Genomic DNA, 25,264 nt, shown 5'->3' on the forward strand with positions numbered 1-25,264 from the left:
TATTGCAAATTGTAGTAAATGACCATTTTTACCACTTAAAAGTTTCAGATTTAAGATAATATCTCTCAAATTAAAGAAAAAGAAATGTGATTCTCGAAATATCACAAATTTGTGACAAAATATACCTTTAAGGCCACCAATTAGGTCATATGCATCAACCGGTGCAATTTGTTACAAATTTGTGATATTTGAAGACCAGGGACTCCTTTTTGTAATTTGGAGACCATTTTGACAAATCTAAAATTCTTTTGTTGCCAAAAAAAATGGCCTTTTATCCTTATGAATTCAAGTGGCTACGACATACAATAATTGCGTCTGGAAATGAAATTTTCTCTCGCGATACATGTGAAGACTATCATTATCATATTGTGTCTTGTTCTCATATTTTATCTTCTAGCTAGATGATTTAATATTAATGCAAGTAGCAACCCCCTAAAATCATGCTGAAATACAAAAGCAAGCTAGGAGAAAGAGTCAGTTAGTTGAAATGGCTTATCTCAATTTCTCAATCACAAGAGTTAATTGCAGTCTCAAAAAGAATGTGTATGTCTTTGTTAAGAGCCACAAGACTTTAATTTTAATAATACCATCCACCAACGTATTATCATCACATTCTAGAAAGTGCAAAGTGGTTCTTGTAATAATAAATATCTGAAAATTATGTAACTAATTAAAATTGTAAAAGACTCGCAGAAATACACACCATAATCAAACTGATAAACCAAAAGATATAAAATACTGCCACATAGTAACGAAGAATGTAATGATACAACGGATCAGAAAGCATTGAATTCTCCTTTTTTGAGTGAAATGCAGGCATTGTTATTATTATTATTATTATTATTATTATTATTATTATTATTATTATTGTCGGTGACCTGAGGGAAATGCCAAGTTATTTCTTTAAAGCCTTTTGTTCACTCCTGATTCCCCATCCTATCATTCAGTAGCAAATATAAACTTAACTATCAGATTACCATAAATCATGGTTTTGTTTTCTTATTCCAAAGAAGAATGGGAAAAGGACATGGTGTATAAAAATTCTGGCTTCAACAAAGGAGTAATAAAAGAGAAGGCCTATAATTAGGGAATAATTAAAAAGGGATAGCAATATAGCATGGTGGAAAGATGGTGCACAAGCTTACAATATTTTCTAATACAAAGAAAGAGACAATTCGTTAGAAAGATAACAAAAGAAGAGACGAGTGAAGTACACAAAAAAAAAAAAAAAAAAAAAAACATAACTATTTGATTATTTGTTCACGAGAGAGAGAGAGAGAGATGATGACCTGCCCTCGTAGGAAAGGAAGCTCAAAACTAGCAAATACTAACTTGCACCCCCTATTAGTCTTCTTTAAACAAAAACCCCTCTCCTTGACCCTCTCTTGCTTCTCATTAAAACCTCCTTTTCCCCTCAAACAAGAAGCCGTTTATATCAGTGTTTTTCTTTGTATTCTTAGTTTTCTTGATCTCTCATGGATGTTAATACTACTACTACTATCCCAAGTGTTGACACAAAGAGCCAGTCATACACACAGCACCAATTGCATTCAGAAAATCATGAGCATAGCCATGCTCATCTCCCCTCCAAAACCATTCTCATAGCCATTGCAGCGGCCACCACAGTTACCGTACTTCTCACCATTTTTTTTGTCCTATTCTTGCTCCGTCGACAAAAGTCTTCCAACAAGAATGGAGCCTGCAAGGATAAGAATCCAAGAGGGCTTCATGACACAAGCAGCAGACTCATTGCTTCAACAAAGTTGAGCATTAGTTCTAGTCCAGGTAAATTGCAAACACTCAATTCGTTTGCATAGTAACTGTGTGTTTCTAGGCATGAATTAACTGCTTATGCAGATCATCACATGAATTTGCATTCCCAATAGCACATAAAGTAAATGCTGCCAACATTAACTCAATATGTCCTTAAATGTATTAACATTCTTATTCTTATAAGGGGTAAGTTTAAGACATAGAAGCTAATGAATAAATGCTTGGAAACATTAATTTCAGATGTGAAGGGAGGGTGTCTTCAAGGAGGAAACCTTAGTAGGTCACCAGCAGCACCTAAATTCAAAGGAGTACAAGTTTTCACATACAAGGAGATAGAAGTGGCCACAAATGGATTCAGTGAAGCACATGTCATTGGTAATGGAGGGTTTGGTTTGATGTACAGAGGAGTCCTAAGTGATGGTACTTTGGCAGCAATCAAGTTGCTACGCAGAGAAGGTAAGCAAGGGGAGCGTGCCTTCAGAGTAGAGGTGAGTTGAGTGTGTTAGCTTCATTTAATGATATAATATATCTCTTTTGTTTTTGGTTACCAATGCAATGATTTAATATCTCCTTGTTTTTATCTAGCTCTATCCCTCTATAATTCTGTGTCTCCTTTCCTTGTATTAGATATAGTTTGCTCAGAGACATTGTTTTTGTCTTATTTATCAACTTGAAAACTTCTATTGGTTGCTAACGAAACTTGTGAACAAACAGAAAGTAAAATACAGGTTATTTTAATGTGATAAAAGACTTCTACAACCAAGCAAATGACAACCTTAATATACTGTCTGGATCCTATAGTAGTTTATGGGATCACATTTGACTGGACCCTTAAGTTTTTTAAAGGATATCATATTATTCTAAGTTTTAACATCTTAGCACGTTCAAAACTACAAGATTTTTTAGTACAGAAAAAAGATTAAATAGTATTATGCAATAAGATTCCTATATAAAATTTAACAGAAGTTACGGAAGTGTTGAATTCTAGACAAAAATCAATTTATACAAATTTTGTAACTTATTCCTGTTTTAAAAATATAGTGGCAGTAAGACATATTCCGTTATCTCTTATTAAAAAACTATTCTCTGTCGTATAGCAATCAAAACAAAGTTGGGACCATGAAGAAAAATATAGAAATGCAAACCCTTTTATCTCTATCTTTCTGAGTCTATTCCCACTTGCCAACTCACATTATGAGCTTTACTCAAATCTAGCACATGGGTTGTGAAGAATAGATGACATTTTCAATCTTTATTTAATTTTTTTCCACCCTTGGTATTTATTACAGGTCGATCTCCTAAGTCGTTTGCACTCTCCTTACTTGGTGGAGTTACTTGGTTATTGTGCAGACCAAAACCATAGGCTACTCATATTTGAGTACCTACCCCATGGCACACTCCATCAACATCTACACTCCCCTAAGAACCAATCTCAGTCGTTGGATTGGTGGGCCAGGATGAGGATAGCCCTTGATTGTGCAAGGGCCCTGGAGTTCATGCATGAGCACCATGCAGTCTCACCCGTGATCCACAGAGACTTCAAGAGTAGCAATGTGTTATTAGATCAAAATTTCCGTGCTAAAGTGTCAGATTTTGGGTTGGCAAAGATGGGATCAGAGAAGATGAACGGTCAAGTTTCCACCCGTGTGTTGGGGACCACTGGATATCTGGCCCCAGAGTGAGTAATATTGAATACCCTATCTCATCAGTCACTGTGAGACACCTTGCTCTTCTTATCTTCACACCACTCAACTCTACTCTAACAGTACATTACTTGCAATGTCAAATAAAGAAAACCATCCACATGGTCACACTCAAGTCCCTATCATGCAGGCTGTAATTTCTTAAATAGTTATGGCTTCTACTTTCTATATGACAGACATAAATTTTATGTCGCATATCATTCAAATATTTTATATGGGATTAATTTGGCAATACTATCTGCATGAAAAAATGTTTTACACAAAAATTCAACCATACTGCATTGACACAATTATTTCTCTCAACTACCTACTATCTTAACTGTCTTTAAAAAGCAAGTCATTGATTGGATGATAATATAAATTCTTTTATACGGATAATGCATGGCAATCATCTCTATATATAATGTATTTTTTTCTTCTTTGTTCTTATTTGCTTCATAATTTAAAGCATAGTATTTTGTTTGTTTGTGTCATGAATTTGGCATAATGTAGGTATGCCTCCACAGGAAAGCTTACCACAAAATCGGATGTTTACAGCTATGGTGTGGTTCTTCTTGAATTGCTTACAGGGCGTATACCAGTTGATATTAAGCGGGCCCCTGGAGAACATGTCCTTGTCTCCTGGGTTAGTTATAGAGCACTCTGGAATTTCAAAAACATTTTGTTTAAGCTTAAAGAAGAAAAATATGCTAACTATTTATTTGAGAATATTAATCAGGCAACTAAGCTGTAACAGCTACCAAAGGCTGAGTTTGCTGTGATAGTATAAGTGAGAATAAAATTAAGAATTAACTTTGTGAGTAAAACTGTGTACAACTGATAAAGAAATCCTTCGATTTTTTTTTTTTTACCTGTTTTTACCTTGCACCAAACTCACCCTCGCAATTATGGGTTCCAGAATTGGTAACATAAGATATCTATTATTCAACAGGCTCTTCCAAGATTAACAAACAGAGAAAAAGTGGTGGAAATGGTTGACCCGGATCTAAGGGGGCAATACTCAAAGAAGGATTTAATTCAGGTACTACTCTTTTTTGTTAAGTGAATTTAGTCATTGTTATCACTTGATGACTAAAGCTAACCATATTATTTCCAATAACTAATCATTTTTGGTTTCTGCTTCCATGGGATTAACAGATAGCCGCCATTGCAGCAATGTGCATACAGCCAGAAGCAGATTATAGGCCACTCATGACGGATGTTGTACAATCACTAATACCACTTGCTAGGAACCCGGCTTCTCTTGGTTCATCAAGTTCTTTAAGGTTTCAGAAACAAACACCAAGCCCAAGTCCAAGTCACTAAGTTGCATTGTGGTTGTCTTTATTGAACTGAGAAAGTGCTTGGACAGACATAAGGGCCACGAAAACTCGAATATATTACTCAGTGGGGTATCATCAAATCATTGAACTACGGAATTCTTGTCACCCTTACTTTACTGCCTTCAATGTAGAAAAGATGAGGGGGGAAATAATACAAAACAGAAAGACGATTCACATCTTCCGGGCCAATAAGGACAAACTTATTTGCATTTGGCCATTGATGCAATTAGTTCTGGATATGAACAGAACATTTCTTGTGTAATATGATAAAATTTAAAAGACTCACTTCATGCACTCTATTAGTGTAAGTTCCTAACATGCTTCTATATTGAACTGTACCATACTTTGCAAACAAAAAATAAACAACAGTATAAAGCTTTTACTAACCACAAGGAGGGCAAATGAATCTAGTTTCTTTCTGGGACAGCTCAAGTTACAGCATTGGCACCTAAGATATAAGAAGTAAATGGGTACTGGCATAAGAATAGGGGTGACCTGTTTGGAATCACTACATTACAGGTTGAAAGTGAAGGAATTCCATAAAAAGCATGTAAGAAACCCTTATATTTTCATGAGAAAAAGATGAAGGAAAATGATAATGGCAGCCAACACTCAGAATCAAGTTAATGCTACTAACCGGAGAAAACAAAGAAATAGCATAAAATTGATGAAATGAAACAATTACCTAAAGAGTATTTTCAATGCAGAGAGAACCAGGATCTCGAGGAGTGAAATGTCCTGGAAGACATTCTCATAACATAAAATAGAAATTATTTTCCTAGTGCCACCTAAAGTAGAGAAGTGCAATACCCCAACAGGAGCAGAAAATGGAAAGGGCATAATACACATCTTTTAGCAAGCAAATGGTATACAACTATTGTTATACATAGCAGTACGAACACTATATTTTGTCCTAAATTTTCTATAAGGTTATCGAAATTAAAAACATTTGATCTGAAAGTCAATTTTGTAAAAAATGTACCTAAAGAGCACCAACTTTGAATCTTTTGATATAACTACACCCTCCAAGTCATTCTCCTTTAAGCTTGGTTTCAGCCCAAAACACTCAAAAGAACATGAGAAGAACATAATAGCATGCGGAAAACATCAAAATAGTTAGATAAAGTCAACTCTAAAAGCAAGTTACTAACATAATTTCTTGAATGTGGAGAATGGAAAGTGGAAAAGAAAGTGTAATATCATGTACTAAAGAAGTTCCAAACCTAACGAACCATTTTAAGCGCATCCATGCATGGGCAGCAACCCAGATGCCTTCTACTAGAAATGATGAAAGAAAATATAGAATTCTTAGTCGAAATGGAATAAACCAATGAGTTAAACGTAGTCATATTTAAAAGTTGGTGCTTGCTAAGTGCATTAACAATCAACAGTTAAATTCTCAACTCCAGAATTCCATTCCATTCCTAATTCTATATATGGAATCTGGATCAACGCTTATACCCCACCAAGGCTGTATGTCAAATACTACCCTAATGCATATGCAGGGCAGGAAAAGTCCACAATCAATTAAAGGCATTCTGATTCAGAATCAAAGTGCAGTGCCATGCTGGCTCTAGATTGTGGATTTATAAACCGAGCCTTCAAATTTTAAAAGAATATCATGCTTAAGGGAAAACTTTAACGGATGGTGGAAAGCATCATGTAATTATGTTTCAGCCTCTGATTTTCTAACAGCACCTGATTCTACTTTCTCCTCTACTTGTGAAGTCTTATTCCTCTTGCCAATTCTGTTAGAATATTTGGCAAAGGCTTCAGAGAGGGCAGATTTGACAGTAAGTTCAGGTTCTTTCTCCTTGCGTTTGTTCACATCTTCAGCGTCCTTTTGCTTGTCTTCATTCAAGGAGCAAGGTTCAGCATCATTGTTAGCTGATACATCAGGACTAGCTGTCTTATCCTGGACAGACGTCTCTGGAATGACTTGCCTGCTGGATTCCAATCGCTTGAAGGGTTCATGAAACGTGTCAAACAAGCGCTTGACCTGATAAGTGTAAAAAGTATTCAGTGCTCTTTTGATTACTGCCTATCACTGTGGACCAAGCCACTAAAACTGTAAATCATGCAAGCAAAGCCAAATAAAGTGAAGTGCAAACCATTTGTCATATCTCACTTTCAGCATTAGCTATATACCTTGCGCTCACCTATGCCAGGGCAGCGAGCTAGATCTTCCATAGATGCACCCATAATGTGAGACAAAGACTGAAAAGACAAGAATTATTCTTGATGAAAATGCTTTCAAAAATAAAACCAATGAATATTTATGTGGCAATATGAGCCTACAAAGTATATATTTAAAAAAAGATATACATACCCCAAATGTGGTACCAAGGGTAACTACATCAGTCTTGTTAACATGTCGGACAGTTGTAAGGGCGTGTGTTAGCTACAGTTGAAAGTAAAACTGGTTCAGCATATTTGATGCCAATGAATAAATTATTTTTTCGACTTAAAAAAATGCACGATATTTTTATCTCGAAAGTACTAAAACCCATTATAAATTAATTCATTGACCATAAACCATAAGCACACCCGTGACAGATAGTCTGTATCCATTTGGCCTTGAATAATGTCTGCAGGCTTGTTTTCATATACTTTTATGGTCTCCAAGTAACGGCCACATTCCTCCAAGCTAGAATGACAGTAGAATGGAACGATATAAACTAAATTAGTTAGGTAATAGGAATCTTACCAGATGCTACTACAGCTACTGAAATTAATTTGCATGTTACAGCAGTTGCAAGTTCCTTTAAATAGTAAAATTATGCTAAAACAACAAATGCAATTGAAACTACAAGAATCTTTCTCCTCTAAAATGTTCTTTTTTGTGACTGTATCACCTAAAACAAAAGAGAGGCACAAGGAACAAGCATGCATCTGAGTAGCTGTTCACATTAACATTATTCATCAACATCTTAACCATGAACCTTCATCCTGAATAAGAGGATTGAATGATTGATAGCTATTCTGTATTTTCTAGTCAGTATTTCATAATAAACTCATCAGCTAGCCAATAGCAGATAATAGCACCATTTTTACACCACTAAGAGTTGACAAAAATAAAATAGAAAGACATTTTAAGCATGAAACTATGCAAACTTCACAAGTTAGAAGGAGCATTAATTTCACCTCCATCCACATAGAAGAGTGCAGTCATGAAGCAGAGCTGTTTTGGTAACTTCAAGAAGAGGCTTCATTACATCCTCCTGCAATCAATGAGGTAAAAAAATGTAATTTAGTTCATGAAGACAATATTTCCAGATAGATTTGCGGTAAGCATAAAATAAAATAGATGCAACTAGAGATTGGGAATATCTGTGCCTGACCACATCAACATGGCATAAGACTACTCGAAGCTTGAAATTCTTCTGTAACTCCCTTATTCTATAATATAAATAGTCTGGATGCAGCAAATGATACCGGAGACTGCATTTGAAACATCCACTTGAGTCAAATTGATGCATAAATATATTAAACCAATCCTACTAGTGAGAAAATGAATTAGAAAATTCCAAGTAGCTTAGTTCATTACTAAATTAAGTCATGTGGTGAGTGTCATTTTTTTCTTAATACAGGACCCTAATAATAAAAACAGTTGCATCGTCCTACTATTGATAGACCATGAACGAGGAGATTGATCATCAGCTTGCAATTTGATATGAAAGTTCAACAAACGAGGAAATAGCTGTGCATCACATTTTGAAAAAGATGGAACTTCAGTGATAAAAACGAATGTGTTATGTCCACTTATTCTCTCTCATTCACTAAACAAACACATGCCAGTCCCCTCTTGGGTATGAGACTTATCCCTTGTGGTTCCTAAATCTCCTCCTAAATGCTCATAATGTTGACGTAGTGTACAAGAAAGAACGAGTACACAAAACATTTCTCTAATAGATCACTTGACTTCAAATCGGTTGAATAAGTTATATTTCCGGACAAACTAGCAAGGAATGCAACTTGCCATCCAACATAAGTATTTATTGATCACAACAACAACAAACATAACGAACAACCGCACTAAATCAGTGTAGTACTACCTCTAAATACAACAACAAAACAAGCAACCTTAAACTTCCCAAAAATTGAAAGGAAAAAGACAAAAAGCCTAACCTGATATAGAGTGCACATGAGCTTTGACCAAGCAAGTAGTCACAAACAATATCAGCAAAGGTCCATCTAACATTCCTAATGTGTTTAAGCAACGGATTTCCTTTCTGCAAAATACAAGAAAACAAAAACGTTCACCAGATAATAATAATAATATAAATAATGAAAATTAGAACAGAAAACTCAATAAATGAAAATAATCACACTGCTTAAACCTGTCTGTGGCTAACAAGGATGGCATTGCGACTTTGAGCGACTTGAGACGAAGCTGCAGCAGCAGAAGACGTCGAAGTTGAAGATGGAGGGTTCAATTGAGAACTTTCCCTAAATCATCAAATTAATCTTCAAATACTACAGATAGCGATGTTTATACTTAACAATGGACCAAAATTCGTAGCAAAGATAAACCAAAAATGTGTAAAGTAAACCTTGAAATTGAAGAAGAAGCAGCGGTGATGGTGGTGGCGGTGTTGGTGGTAGGAGGCGGAGGAGCGTAGAACTCAGAGGATTTGACGAAAGAAAAGGTTTGGGAGAATGTTTGCGAGGGAAGGAAGAGTGAAGGTGGAGTTGATTTTTGTTGCGAGCTTTGGAGAACTTCTTCGTAGGAAGGTATCTTGATCACTACGGAGCTCTTCTTGTTCGCGCCATCGTCGTTCTTCTTATTGTTTTGCTCTTTCAACTCATTCTCCATTTTCCACCTCCTCAGTTCCCAGATTAACTAACAACAAGAAAAATTAATAGTTCACAGTTCACAAAATTAACAACAACAAAAATTAATAGTTCACAGTTCACAAAATTAATGAAAAATTATTCAATTATAGTTACAAAAAAAAATTTTGAATACCAGGGACTGAGGGAGCGCAGAACAGGGCAGAGCTGGTGCAAGAGGGGGACAGGGAGCAGTGGAGCACGATCGAAGGCTGAAGGCGGAACAGAGTTGGCGTCGGCGGGACGACTGCGGGACGGAGGCTTCGACGTTCCGACGGTGGTGCGCAATGGAGGGGAAGGAAGTTGCGACGGTTGCTGCGCAACGGAGGGGAAGGAAGATGCGACGCCGCGACGGTGGCTTCCAAGTTCGCAATTGCGTCGGCGGCGGTAGCAGGCGGTGGCTGGACGGAAGTGACGGAGGAGCACGAGCTCGATGAGAGGAACTCGGACTGGCTGAGTGTGAGAGAGGCAGGAGCGCGTTTTGGTTAGGGGGCAGGCTTAGGGCTGGGGCGGTGAGGGTTACCTCCCGTGCCTTAATGTGCTACAAAACGGCGCCGTCTAAACTTAAAATGCAAAAAACCGGCCGAGTCGTGGTTCGATTCAGTCGATCGATTTCTGGCCGGTTTGATGGTTCAAGAGCAGTTTTTGAATTTTCCAATTTTCTCATCTGATTGATTCGCTTTTTTTTTTTTTTTCGATTTGCGGTTTGACTGATTCGACTGGTCGATTCGAATCGGTTTTTAAAATCTTGGTTTTTACCCAAAAAAATCAATTGCAGCGAGCTTATGGGAATTTGAAAAAAAAAAAACTCAAACTATTCAAACATAACAAAATTGACATATGTGACCGGTTTGAGATAGAACGTGCATCTTGAACGCCTTTTAAGGGATACCTGTGGAGATAGCTTTGACATCTTTTTAGTTTGAAAACATGTTGATCTATTTCTTGGCCTTGGAAAATGTTTACAAGATTCTCTAGTAATTTCTGAAAGATTCGCTTACCTTTTATCTACTTGTGACGGCTCGCGTTGGTCGTTGTGGGTTATCCACTAACCTAATACTATTAGAGTCGTCGTCTTACTTCCTTCGCCGTTCCACTTCACATAACGTTTGCTGCAAAAAGGAGGGATTCCTCAGTCAAGAAAAGCTTTCTTAGTTCACCACTTTGTTGACTCCACTCTTCTACACAATAACTCATTCGTTGCTTTAGGAATCTACATTCAATCTTCCAAAGAAGTTCTGCTAGTATAACCTCATCCGAGTAGTCACTCTTCTCATAGTCTATGTCTAGTCTATTTTGGACAGAGCAATAAGAAAGGACCAAAATACCAAAGATTAAGGATGACTAAATCCACAAAGGTAAACATATGCATAGTAAGATTAGAAATTAAAATGGTTCCCGAAGAAGTATTTAAGCTGGAAGAGCGCCTAATTTACACCCTAGTTTTCGTACTAAAGAATGTCCTCCCGTTGGGTTCAAGGATTGGATTATTGGAATAAAATATGTGTTTGCTATTATCAGTTCAATGAAAACTAAGGGTTCTCACGACCCAGACCGGCCCAAAACTCAAACCGAGCTGAAGGCATATTTTTGCTTGGTTAGGGTTTTTCAAATTTATTTGTTGTCATTTTTGCATTATCCAGCCCGATATGACCCTGTTTTTCATAATAAAAATATAATTTGGTCGACCCAATTTAACTAAGTTTAGGTTGTTGTCAGATTTGTATAGGACTAAAATACAATCGATTGCCTTTTATAGTTTGGTTTGGGTCTAATTAAATTCGGCCCAACACATGAACACAATTATCGGACAACATGTGATATAACTTTAGATTTAATAGAAATGGTTAGCTCAGGAAGTGTTAATTCAAAAACGCTACATGGTCATCGTTAAAGTCATTGTTTACTTGCTAATCCATGGTAGTCACCAACTCGATCATAGTACTCTAGTTGTCCGACAATAGACTAAAACTCATATCTCTAAAAATATTATGTTACCTCATGGCAGGAAGTAGTAATTCCTGCTGACCCGCTAACATTTTCTAATAAAAAAAAAAAAAAAACACTAGTTGGCATAACCTACTTTTGTTGTGTGTATAATACATATGGATTAAACATGAAGTTTATCGTCTACTTTTACTCTTTTCAAAAAGGTGTTTTCGGTTTTAAAATTTATGCTATAAATGGTGACATCTTAATTTACTTGAAATCCAAAAAAAAAACAGACCCTAACTTTCGCTTATTCTCCTTGGCACACGGTTGGATTGAGATATATTCATTGTATCAATGACAATCTCATTATTCATCATAATGTACATTAACCCCTACTATAATAATATATGCCACTTCACCCATACAATGGATTGTAAGGAAAGAATTTATCATCAAAAGTATATAAAATAATTACGAATTATAACTATTAAAAATAAAGCAGTAATTCGATCAAGTAAATGCTTCATTGAGACATCAATTTCGTACGTTGGCTAACATTAACAAATTAAACACATGCTATAAACTTTTGCACAACTTTCCTTACATTATTTTGTTGATAGGAACTACATGAATATAAAGGAACGAGATAATTAACAAAAACACAAGTCTTTAGAAAGATATATGATGCTACATGTTCAAACTCTGGCCATCATAAGAACCATCGTTATCGAATCATGGAAAGAAGCCTAAATCTTACCTTCAGGCCCAAAACTCTAAATTAAGGTAGCCCACAGATTACCTGATATACAATCAGCTATAAAATTTTGATAGTTGGACGAAATATATATAATATAATAATAACTTTTATAATAAAAATATTATGTTTATATAAAAAAAATTAGCTATCAAATTATCTATTATAAATTTGTGTATAAATACATATATCATTTAACTTATTTTTAATAATTGTAGTGGGGTGTTTGCCTCATACCCTAAAAGGTATAACTACTCAATAAAATTTTAAATTGTATATAATGATGGTAAAAAAAAAAAATAGAAAATCTATTTATAAAACTCATACAATTTTACGGATATGTCTTTTTAGTCACAAGTTTAATAACACCTTGTGTGGATGTAGTGTAGATAATGTAAGAGGGAGAGAATGGAATCTTAAATTGTTGCAGTATAATTACGGCTTACTATTATTTGTTGTGGAGATTTGAAAACGGAACAATAACTGTTGAAGATGTCCGTGCAGGAAAAAGAAAGAGATGGTGTCACTATATACTGGGAAGTGGATTGTCTTTTTAATGAAATAGTCAAACACATTTTACATCTTTTTTTTATATTTTTAATATTAAAATTATTTCTAGATTTGTATTCTTAAAAAATGAATATATATTACTAACACATCATTTATTGAATTATTAGAACAAAGTAATTATACACATAATTTTATTATAATATTTAAAAATAAAAAAAATTAAGCCATTGTTAAATTTTTTTTTGAAAAACTTAAAATAGAAGAGTAATGATTGAAAATGAAAATTTATTTTTCTGATTCTGTTTCTAATACTTAAATATATAAGAATATATATATATATATATATATATATATATATATATATATTATTTTTTAAAAATACTAAAAAAGAAAATTTTATTTTTTTATTAAAAAATTAGAAAAACAATTAGAAGAATGAGTTAACATTCCTAATATTTTTCTAAAATGAATAACCGATAAAGATATATGATATTTATTACATTTATTTTATTTTAACTAGCAGATGAGCATGCATACATAATATTTGAAATTAGTTTTTTCTCAAAATTTATTTAGTTAAAAGAAATAATATTTTATTAAAAGTAGTGCTTTGGAACAAATTAAAATTGTCATACAAAATATTTAGAAATTTTAAGACAACTCTAAAACTTGTTAAAAATTTTTTTTATAAATATTTAGTATTCTCGCCTTTTCGTTCTTCGTTTATCAATTTTCGTTCTCTTTAATTATTCGTGTATTAGTAAAATATGGATTATTTGGGTTAAGTTCTGAAAGAAGGAAGTAGTTTATAGTTTTTTACCAAAAAAATTATAAAATTTGAATCTCCCTACGTTACAAAATATTTTAAACTGTTGCATAAATTTTTTTTGTTCGTTACAAAACATCTTTAAAATCTTATAACAAAATGATTGTTCGTTACAAAAAACAAAATATTTTATTACAATATACTAGTTACATTAAAATTTTAATTTTCTGGATCCTACCGAACTTTTAGTTCAATATATCACGCCCCTTAGTGCAATATAACATGCCCAATAGCATTTTTAAATATTTATATTTAATTCAAAAATCTTTTTAACAGAATAACTTTAAAAAAAAAAAACAAAAAAATTATGATCATTGAAAAGATATAGAGAAACGGCGATGACCAATTAGTAATAATATCTAAGCAAACAACACTTTAAGATATTAAGATTTTACGACTGAGCCCACACGTCAGTTTTTTAATTATTGAATTCTAAAATGGACGTTAAACAATAAAAAAACATTAAAAAAAGGAAAAATTTACGTATTCAAAGTTTAAAATAATTATTATATTCATTTAGTGAGAGTTTAAAAAGTTGAGTGTTTAAGTATATAATTAAAAATAGTTCGATTAAATCCTCTAAATAAAAATATTTCACTAAAAGAATCTAAAATTTGGAAATGTTAAAATGTTATAATACAAATAACAATAAGATACAGATAATTTAATTATTTTTATTATTTTGTATGAAGAAAATTTTATGTATTAACATCTGATGCTGAATTAGTTGTCTCTCTATGTAGCAAGATGCAAAGGCAGACATAATTCTTGCATGATAAGACTATTTGGACTATTCAAAGTTGTGTGTGTCCTGAGTTCCATCCTTAAAAGGCTACGTAACCCCTATTACATTCAAAATTCTTTATCGTGGTAAATTTATTAAGAGTGTGATGGTGTTATTTAACATGTTATAAATTTATTTAAAGTCAAAGTAGTTGTTGAAATTATACAAATTAGTTTCAGTCTATGAAGCACGGATTTTCCTATGGTGCCGGCGTATCCGTGTCGGACACGAATCCGACACCGACACTCGACGGATACTTCAAACGAGCGTATCGGTGGCGTGTCTTCTTGTGGTGCAGAATTTTGGTGAAAAAAGGAGATACCAGCATGTGGGACGTCAAAGTTGATGACAACAGTCCAGATCTAAGTGAGGTTTCGTATTTATCTTTAGATGAACCAAACATAGAAGCTGTGGTATTTGCGGATGATGGACTTGGAGGAGAAGAAATTGATACATTTTCTGTTACCGATATGGCAAGAGTAGATTAAAATTTTTTATTTTTTTAATAATTGCATAATTTTTAGACTTTTTTATGCAACTATGTTTCCTCTTATATTTACAATATGATATTTTATTAATTTAATATATTATTTAAATTTTAATTCACAACGTATCCTAAACGTGTCGTATCCAATTTTTTATAAAAAGAACGTGTCGGCGTATCCATGTCGTGTCGTGTCCGTATCGCGTGTCGTATCGGTGTTTCCTAGGTTTCAGTGCTCTAATGTTTCAAAAGTTAATTAAATTAATTTTTATATAAATTTTTCTTAATTTTTTTGTTAATATTAAATTTTTAATATGTTTTATATGTTAAAAAAAATAAGATCTAAAAGAACAAATAAAACCTTCGACTGGTAAACCTAACACCAATATCGTCTAACCAAAAAAATCGTAGACCAGCTTAAAGGTGAACTACCCACCATGTCTTGCCAGGCCAGCCGAATTCCAACGAAGGAAGAAGTTGCAAGTGTTGAGCATGTGAGGTCACTACTTGCCTAGGTCCATGCTGTGGCCTATGGTGACATGTCCGATGTCGCCAATAGTGAGGTCAACCTAGACCCTGTTAAGTTGATCCATTCGTTAAGCTTGGCGAACAGGCACCTATGAGGTTAGTATTGAACTTTTTGCTTCGCCAAAACACATGTTATCCCTATTATTTTCACCAGCAATGACTCACCACATTGTGCTTTAACCTAATGTTATACATGTTGTACTCTAACCATGAAAGGCATTGAATTTGGGCTAGAACCTAACCAGAGCAAAATTGCTGTTAACGAGATGTGGGTCCGCTTTCATCTCATTCTCGTTGTCTGGAGAGGCTTTTGGCCACACGCTGCGAAGATCAAAAGCGAGGTATTCCACTCGTCAGTTTATGACAAGTTTCGGCAGATATCGCTACGACAGCTACGCAGCAGGCTTTACCGTCCACAACCTGTTTACCAAAAGCAGATAATATAAGAGAAATATAACACCTTCACTACCAGAATGTTACATTTTCCGTTGCTCTTTTTGATAACAAAGATATTACGACGACTTATCTATATATAACTATAATAAGTAGGAACCTTTACTTGCAATTCTTAGCGACTTTTCTTTGAAAAGCTGGTATTTTTTTTTAAACAAATCATACAAATTTACATAAATACATTCACAATATCATAATATTCTTTCATTTACAATAATAGTTTATAACAGTAATATACAAATGTACACGTAACAATTATGACTCCTATCATTCTTTACAAAAATGTAACAATAACAAAGGTGAATAGAAAAACATCTAAGAAAATGAATTCAAATCTGTAAGGTGTTTGCTCATCCAAGATCAAAGAATCTTCTTCCTATCCATCTTCTAAAAAATATTGGATATAGGAGGTGAGAACCGAACCACGTGATCCTCAGAGGAAGAGGGAATGCCATAAGAGTAAATAGAAAACGTGGTCAATGCTCATCTTAGAAAAGTTTATCATTATAAAAGCTTGCGTTCTTTATTACTTTATTTTCAAAATATTTTCACTCATATATAATTGCACATCCAAATGTTTCTTATTCATATATGTTTTGGAAAATTAAAATAAATCTTTAAATCTTTTTTTTAGGGACCAAAGACATACTTAAGGGTATTCTATCCAATAAACTACCATCACTCATTCTTATACATCCAACACAGAAAACCAGAGACTAAGTGCAAATCCTAAAGTTAATCCACCTCAACCTCCATCACCTCCGTACATCAGCAAACACAATTAAATCAAGCAATCAAATCACACAAGCAAGCACATAGAAAATACATAACACATATCACATATTCAAATAAAACACATAAGCATAGCACAACAATAAAATGCATGTCCAATATAACACCATATCATATAGAGTTTTATGCTTAAGTCGTAAATCAAAGGTAGTGATGTATTATGACACCTAAAATAATTACATACGTAATATCTGAAGAATAATAATATAACTAGGAGACTGTGAAAATTTTTTTTAAACAATTGACAGCCGTTAATCACACTCAAGCCACGTTAACGCAAGTGATAATCGTATACAGAAGCAAAATACATATTTATATACATAAGTTCGGAAATAAGGTACATGGTAATTGCTAGTCTCGACCCGCAAAAAAAAGGCCAGCTAGAAAATTACAAAACCAAAAAAGTATGCAAAATAGAAATCCTATTTCTCCAAATAAAAATCTCTAAGAGAAAATATACAATAAAGCTTTCAGAAGTGGAGAAAATTCTAGAAAGCCAAAATAAATCTCAAAAGATGAGTCTTGATCGCTTCGCCAAAATAGAAATCTAGCACACTCAGTGAGGTGCATCACACCCTGCATCTGAAAAATAGAAATTCCATGACAGTTGAGAACCTGAAGGTTCCCAGTAGGGTAATAGTTCCAAATAAAGACTATATAAAGAAACATGAACAGACTAGGCAATCTTATTCTCCAACTTCACAGAAGTTCAAGCCTAGGGTCTTAACTAATTAATACCAACAGAGTCAATTTGCTAAAGTCTCAGCTCTATCAATTATCTCTAGACTCAGTCATTCTCAATACATCGTCATTTTTAATCCCAATATTCAATTGCTCAGTTTAGAATTTAGTTCAGTATAATAATCAATATGGGGTTAATTTGCTAAGTTAACATACTCTGAACTACCATCAATTGCATTCGTCCCCATTGTACATAATCACCATTAATCCCAAGTCTCAAGTCTCAATAGTAAAATTATACACAAACAATGAGTAGTACAAATCAAAGATAGTTAGAGAGCAATTACAACAATTAGTACAATTAACGGTTAACAGAAAGTCAATTAGACAAACCAAAATAATTATGCACACTCAAATAATAGCAAACAAATGCACATGATGCTTGACTGTCCTACTAGCCGTGAGCTCACGTGTCAGTTATATCACCAGACCTGACACATTCAGTAGCAAATCCGGACATCTGCTCTCTGATGCGCATCCCCAAGAGAAAAAATATCTCAATGCATGAATAAACAAGTCTCATAGGGAGAGTACCTTGTCACCTTGTAATAAGAGAGAAGACATGGAAGAATAAAATCTCATATATATATATATATGATGGTTCTGAAAATCGGACCGAATCGACTGGTTCGATCGGATTAACCAGAAACTGGTCATATGGCAAATCCGGTTGGCTTTTAGAACCGTTCTGCAAAAAAATTGGTTAAAAAATCGGCCGAACCGGTGGTTAACCAACAAACTGGCCAAACCGGCCAGGTTTTTTATGGCCCGGTTTGCTATAACATAAACAACGGCGTCGTTTTGTTAAAAAACAAAAGGCACCACCCCTCGCCCTTCTTTCTCTCATAAACCCAACCCTAAACCCTATCAGAGCAGAGCAACATCCCCTTTCTCTATCGCCGAGCTACTCTCCATCAGCTAGAGGCTGCCGTCGCCACCGAACTAGCCTCAACCGAACCTCGCACTTCTCCCATTGGCGTCACTCACGTGCACAGAACCCACGGAAACGTTGGTGTTTTTCCTGCGCTCTTCATTTCCCGCCGCGATCCTTTTCTTGTTGTCGGCTGGTCGGTGAGTTCTTCAATGACCATTCCTTTTCTTGTCGTCGCGATCCTTCTCTACTCTCTCAGTCGTAGTGAGTTCTTCAGTTTTTCAATTAATTTATTTTTATTTTGTTAACTTTTACTCATGTAATTATCATAGGGTTTGCATGCTTCAACAATTGTGTAATCAAATCTCAATTTAGAATCATTTATAATTTGAAGGTGTGCGCCTATTAAAATTTCAAATTTAAATTGGGGATCATGGTCAAATTTGAAAATTTTTCGTTCCTGTTTCTGCAATCATGCATGTCATAGCCCTTCTTCATCAACATTGCAAGAATCTAATTACGGCAAGAAATTTCAAATTTAAATTGGGGATCATGGTCAAATTTTTCCTTGTTAATTTTTATACAATTGTTATATATATTCTGACATTTGAGTTAATTGTATGGATTCTGAATTAATTGTATGGATATTGGATTCTGGGTTAATTTTATGGATATTGGATTCAAACTGGGATTCTTTGCTTATTTTCCAGGTTTTTGTTGTTTGAAGTTCGATGATTGGATTCTCTAGAATAAACTGATGGTGGTAGGTAATGACCATCGATCTTCAAACCACAGAGTTTACAAATTTATTTAATGTTTGTTTTTCTGGCATGCTAACTGGTCTTTTTCTTCTTCTTTACGTCCTGGAAAGTTCTGTCTAATTTATGTCAGCTTGGTTCCTGTTCTCAATGTTGTTGGCCAACAGGCATACTACAAATAAAACCACATCAACACAACTTCTATGTTCACTTACTAGATATAAGTGAGAAATAAAAAAATAGGAAGTATCCAATTGAAAGTAATTCTAACATTTATTTTCTGTTTAGTTCTTTGGTTTATACAGGAACCTGAATTTTTTCCTTTGAATTTATTTTTTGTAATAAATAGGATCAGTAGGCGCATGAGGCGATCCTAAAAGCATTAAAATTGTTAGGGTTTGTTTGATAAGCTTAGTCTTTGTCGTTTTTGTGTATTTTGATTTTTATTAGTTATGAATGTTGAAGTTTAAAGTTGTTTGTAAACTTTTAATGAATAATTTATTATTTGTAATTATAAAATTTTAAATTTTATCATGTTAAAAATTATTAAATTTAAATATTTAAAAATATATATTAAATTTTTAATATTTTTATTTTATATTTGATTAAATTGGTTAGATCCCGGTTGGACCTCGGTTAAACCTCTAAACTATTAAACCAGTTACTCTACTAATTCATTGACCGGTTTGGTTGTCGCAACCTTTATATATATATAGTCAAGTCTCGTAGGAAGAGTGCACTGTCACCTTCCCCACATCCCAAAACACAATCACAATTAACATATCCATAATTAACTCAAGCCATGATGGGGATAAAATCACTATCCTCACCATGGGTGGGACAAAACCACTATCCCGACAACTACACTGTAACACTGAGAAAGCGGGACAAAATTCACGTTTTCGCATCTACCAGGTGCAGGTGTCTCACCGCAACACTGAGAAAGTGGGATAAAACCACCAATCCTTATATTTACCAGGTGTAGGTTGTAAATCCCGAGTAATTAATAAATAATTAGTTAATAAATTAATTATTATTTAAATAAATTAGAAAATTGAATTTGATAATTTAGAAGAGGAGAAATAACTAAAATACTATTTTTGATATTAATTTTAACATTTTTGGCCAAAAAATAGGCCAACGGACTAAACTGGTTGGACCAAGTCCAAACCGAGTCCAAGGCCCATTATATATAAGGCCAACTCAGCCATTCTTCCCCACATCAATAAGAAATCACGTTGAACTTCATGGAGGAGGAGCAAAACCTAACCCCAAATTCCATTTCAATTTAAATTTGGAGTTCTGATTGATGAGCCGTCAGCTACCACACGTTTATCTCGAAATTCTCTACAAAACCCACTTAACAATTTGGTAAGTGCTTCACAATTTCTCACCCAGCCTTCCTCCCTTCAAATTAAAAAATCTTAGGTTCTTGGATTTTGAGATTTTGTGATTTAATGATGTTAGGTGTGCTCTAGTAGTGAGGAATTGCTGCTGCTTCGATTATATGTGGAAACGGTAAGAAAACTCTAACCCTTATGAATCTTTTATTCTTATGAGGATTAGAAATTTAAATTGTGGGTTGATAAACCACTATTTTATGGTTTATCTTGTGCTAAATTGAGTAGTTTTTATCAGTTCTTTGCACACTTATTCATACAAATTGCATGGTTTTCAAAATCCTTCCCAATTTTATTTTATGATTGAAAACTTACTTCCTAAGCCTTTAAATTGTCAATTTTTAATTTTCTTTTTATACCATTTGATGCCGTGATCTGTGTGTTAAGTGTTTTTAGGCTATATAGAGCAGGAATGGCTTAAAGGATGGAGAGGAAGCTTGCAAAAATGGAAGGAACACAAGAAACAAAGGAGATGACCGGCGATGATCGACGCGCACGCATGGCTCATGCGTGCAAGTGACTTGGAGTTTTTCACAGCGACGCGTACGCGTGACACGCGCAGAAGACTATCGACGCATACGCGTGACTTACACGTACGCGTGACATGCGCCACGTGCTGTTACTGCCTGTGTACGCGTTGATGCTTAGTAAAATTAGGAGGGAAGGTGCGACTAACCAGATAATTAGCTGTAGGTGCATACCAAGGAACCACCTCAAATATTGCGTGCAAGCTATCATATGGAAAAGCATCATTGATAGGAGTGGAGTCACTCTTAATGTGCTCTAGGCGACTCAAGTGGTCCGCCACTAAATTTTGGGAACCACTCCTATCTTTGATTTCTAAATCAAATTCTTGCAGCAACAATATCCAACGGATTAACCTTGGTTTAGACTTTTTTTAGCTAACAAATATTTGAGAGCTACATGGTCTGAGTATACTACCACCTTAGTACCAAGCAAGTAGGCTCGAAATTTATCCAGAGCGAAAAAATAGCCAGAAGCTCTTTTTTAGTGGTAGTATAATTAGACTAAGCAGCGTCTAAAGTCTTAGAAGCATAAGCAATTATATAAGGGTTCTTAACTTCGTGCTGAGCCAGTGCCGCTCCTACTGCATAATTGGAGGCATCACACACTATCTCAAATGGCTGACTCTAGTCAGGGCCTCTCACAATCGGAGCTTGAGTCAAGGCAATCTTCAGCTTATCAAACGCTTCCATGCAGTCCTCACTCAGCTCGAACTCAATATCCTTCTGCAGCAGTTGGGATAAAGGCAGTGCTACCTTACTGAAGTCCTTGATAAATCGCTGGTAGAAACCTGCATGACCAAGAAACGAACGGACTTCCCTCACGGAGGAGGGGTAAGGTAAACCAGAAATCACATCTACCTTTGTTGGATCAACTGAAATACCAGTATTAGAAACAACATGTCCTAGAACAATACCTTGTTTTACCATAAAATAACATTTTTCAAAATTCAATACAAGGTTTGAACTAACACACCTTTCTAATCCTCTAACTAAACTATCCAAGCAAAGGTCAAACGAATCACCATACACACTAAAGTCATTCATAAAAACTTCCATACAGTTCTCAAGAAGATCTGAGAAAATACTCATCATGCATCTTTGAAACGTAGCTGGTGCATTACATAAGCCAAAAGGCATTCTCTTATATGCATACGTTCCAAAAGGACATTGATGAGCGGATAATTTATACGCTTTTTGGCATTGTTTTTACATAATTTTTAGTATGATTTAGTTAGTTTTTAGTATATTTTTATTAGTTTTTAATTAAAATTCACATTTCTGGACTTTACTATGAGTTTGTGTATTTTTCTGTGATTTCAGGTAATTTCTGGCTGAAATTGAGGGACTTGAGCAAAAATCTGATTCAGGCTGAAAAAGGACTGCTGATGCTGTTGGATTCTGACCTCCCTGCATTCAAAGTGGATTTTCTGGAGCTACAGACTTCAAATGGCGTGATCTCAATTGCATTGGAAAGTAGACATCTAGGGATTTCCACCAATATATAATAGTCCATACTTTGCTCGAGTTTAGACGACGCAAACTGGCGTTCAACGCCAGTTCCATGCTGCATTCTGGAGTTAAACGCCAGAAACAGGTTGCAAAGTAGAGTTAAACGCCAGAAACAGGTTACAAACTGGCGTTCAACTCCAAGAAAAGCCTCTACACGTGTAAAGCTCAATGCTCAGGCCAAGCACACACCAAGTGGGCCCCAGAAGTGAATTTCTGCATCATTTACTCAATTCTGCAAACCCTAGTAACTAGTTTAGTATAAATAGGACTTTTTACTATTATGTTTATATCTTTAGTTTCATCTTTAGATCACGTTTGGGGGCTGGCCATTCGGCCATGCCTGAACCTTCATCACTTGTGTATTTTCAAACGGTAGAGTTTCTACACACCATAGATTAAGGTGTGGAGCTCTGCTGTTCCTCATGAATTAATACAAAGTACTACTGTTTTTCTATTCAATTCAAGCTTATTCCTATTCTAAGATATCCATTCGCACTCAAGAACATGATGAATGTGATGATTATGTGATGCTCATCATCATTCTCAATTATGAACGTGTGTCTGACAAACACTTCCGTTCTACATGCAAACAAGCTAGAATGAATATCTCTTAGATATCTAATACAGGGGACCGAGTCCGAGATATTAGAATCTTCGTGGTATAAGTTAGAACCCATGGATGGCCATTCTTGAGATCCAGAAAGTTTAAACCTTGTCTGTGGTATTCCGAGTAGGATCTGGGAAGGGATGGCTGTGACGAGCTTCAAACTCACGAGTGCTAGGCGTAGTGATAGACGCAAAAGGATAGTAAATCCTATTCCAGTATGATCGAGAACCGACATATGATTAGCCATGCAGTGACAGCGCATTGGACCATTTTCACAGAGAGGATGGGATGTAGCCATTGACAACGATGATGCCCTACATAAAGCTTGCCATGGAAAGGAGTAGGAATGGTTGGATGAAGACAGCAGGAAAGCAGAGGTCCAGAGGAACAAAAGCATCTCTATACGCTTATCTGAAATTCTCACCAATGAATTACATAAGTATCTCTATCCTAGTTTATATTTCAATTATGTTTTAATTATCAAATCTCCATAACTATCTGAATCTGCCTGACTGAGATTTACAAGGTGACCATAGCTTGCTTCAAGCCGACATTCTCCGTGGGATCGACCCTTACTCACGTAAGGTTTATTACTTGGACGACCCAGTGCACTTGCTGGTTAGTTGTGCGAAGTTGTGACAAAGAATTAAGATTATGAACGTGCGTATAAAGTTTTCAGCACCGTTACCAAGGAATGGAACCGTCACGATTTCTGCGCACCAGACATGTAAAAGTAGTTTTCTCCTGATCTTTAGGAGCTATATGAATTTAAAAATAGCCAGTGTAACCATCTAGAAAACAGTAGTGTGATTTACCTGACAGGCGATCAAGCATTTGATCAATGAAAGGCAGTGGGTAGTGATCCTTGCGAGTAGCCTGGTTGAGGCCCCTATAATCAATGCACACTCTCCAGGAATTCTGCACTCTAGTTGCCATGAGTTCTCCATGCTCATTCTTCACTGTTGTGACTCCAGACTTCTTTGGTACCACCTGTACTGGGCTAACCCATTCACTATCCGAGATTGGATAGATGATGTCAGCTTCGAACAGTCTGGTCACTTCCTTCTTGACAACTTCTAAGATGGTGGGGTTCAACCGCCTTTGAGGTTGACGGACATGCCTTGCTTCCTCTTCTAAAAATATTCGGTGCTTACAGATTTGAGGGCTGATGCCTACTATATCCGCCAAGCTCCACCCAATAGCTGTCTTGTGTCTTCTCAGCACACTAAGTAACTGCTCCTCTTGTTGGGAAGTGAGTTTCCTTGCAATAATAACTGGGAGCTTCTGATTATCCTCAAGGTAAGCATACTTGAGGTGGGGGTGGAAGGGGCTTCAACTCCATTTTTAGCTCATGGTTGGGCACTTGATCATCTGGAGCCATTGATGGTGGCAAGGTATCTTCAGTAAGCTTAGAGGGCTTCCCCACACTTGCACCTTGCTCCAAGTGCATCTCTTCTACTTCTTCTTGGTGAACTTCAGCCACTGTCTCATTAATGATGTCGCACTGGAAGATGGAGTGATCTTCCGGAGGGTGCTTCATCCAGATTGAAGCTCACTGCTCTGCCATCTATCTCAAAAGAATAAGTTCCTGAGAAGGCATCTAATTTGAACCTCGAAGTCTTCAGAAATGGCCTTCCAAGTAGGATGGATGATGGTCTTCCTGAGTCATTAGGGGGCATCTCCAAAATATAGAGGTCAATAGGGAATGTCAACCCCTTAATCCTCACCAGCACATCTTCAGCAATTCCAACCACTGAGATTATGCTTTTATCTGCTAAAACAAAACGTGCTGCCGACCTTTTTAAGGGAGGGAGCCTCAAGGCATCATATACAGATAATGGCATAATACTAATACATGCACCTAAATCACATATGCAGTCAAAAAATTGTACACCCTCAATAGTAATAGTAACCAAGCATGGACCCGGATCACCATATTTTTCTGGTATAGCACCCATTAAAGCAAAAATAGAGCTACCTAGAGGAATAGTTTCTAAATCATGTATTTTATCTTTATTCATGCATAAATCTTTTAGAAACTTAGCATACTTAGGTACCTGGCGAATGGCATCAAAAAGGGGAATAGTTACCTCAACCTTTTTGAAGATCTCCACCATCTTGGGGTCTAGCTCCATCTGCTTTCTGGATTTCCTAGCA

General features: G+C 35.4%; 2 protein-coding genes across 2 annotated transcripts; one reads left to right on the forward strand and one right to left on the reverse strand.

The window, feature by feature from the left end:
- Window positions 1-1,264: 1,264 nt before the first annotated feature.
- LOC107618065 (putative serine/threonine-protein kinase PBL7) lies at window positions 1,265-5,092 on the forward strand. The gene is made up of 6 exons (XM_088499808.1): window positions 1,265-1,785; window positions 2,014-2,261; window positions 3,063-3,451; window positions 3,969-4,101; window positions 4,408-4,497; window positions 4,614-5,092. The coding sequence occupies exons 1-6, from the start codon at window positions 1,476-1,478 to the stop codon at window positions 4,779-4,781; spliced, it is 1,338 nt and encodes a 445-aa protein (XP_088355934.1). The 5' UTR covers window positions 1,265-1,475; the 3' UTR covers window positions 4,782-5,092.
- Window positions 5,093-6,129: 1,037 nt separating this feature from the next.
- Window positions 6,130-11,076, reverse strand: ERCC1 (nucleotide repair protein). Its single transcript, XM_088499809.1, has 11 exons — window positions 10,633-11,076; window positions 9,768-10,523; window positions 9,352-9,641; window positions 9,139-9,247; window positions 8,927-9,030; window positions 8,140-8,239; window positions 7,943-8,019; window positions 7,346-7,445; window positions 7,128-7,199; window positions 6,947-7,015; window positions 6,130-6,797 (listed from the first exon to the last, which is right to left on the reverse strand). Exons 3-11 carry the CDS (start codon window positions 9,612-9,614, stop codon window positions 6,465-6,467), a joined length of 1,227 nt encoding a protein of 408 aa, XP_088355935.1. The 5' UTR covers window positions 9,615-9,641; window positions 9,768-10,523; window positions 10,633-11,076; the 3' UTR covers window positions 6,130-6,464.
- Window positions 11,077-25,264: the final 14,188 nt, after the last annotated feature.

This window comes from Arachis ipaensis, chromosome B9 (genome assembly GCF_059453495.1).
Source record: "Arachis ipaensis isolate K30076 ecotype BB chromosome B9, ASM5945349v1, whole genome shotgun sequence".
NCBI classification, from domain to species: domain Eukaryota; kingdom Viridiplantae; phylum Streptophyta; class Magnoliopsida; order Fabales; family Fabaceae; genus Arachis; species Arachis ipaensis.

Excerpts from the sequence above, each read along its gene's own strand:
- LOC107618065 (XM_088499808.1), top strand. The coding sequence starts at position 1,476 with ATGGATGTTAATACTACTACTACTATCCCAAGTGTTGACACAAAGAGC. Across the intron at positions 1,786-2,013 it reads GAGCATTAGTTCTAGTCCAG|ATGTGAAGGGAGGGTGTCTT; the intron begins GTAAATTGCAAA and ends CATTAATTTCAG. Across the intron at positions 3,452-3,968 it reads ACTGGATATCTGGCCCCAGA|GTATGCCTCCACAGGAAAGC; the intron begins GTGAGTAATATT and ends GGCATAATGTAG.
- ERCC1 (XM_088499809.1), bottom strand. The coding sequence starts at position 9,614 with ATGGAGAATGAGTTGAAAGAGCAAAACAATAAGAAGAACGACGATGGC. Across the intron at positions 9,031-9,138 it reads TCCTTGTTAGCCACAGACAG|AAAGGAAATCCGTTGCTTAA; the intron begins GTTTAAGCAGTG and ends TGTATTTTGCAG. Across the intron at positions 7,200-7,345 it reads ATACAGACTATCTGTCACGG|CTAACACACGCCCTTACAAC; the intron begins GTGTGCTTATGG and ends TTTCAACTGTAG.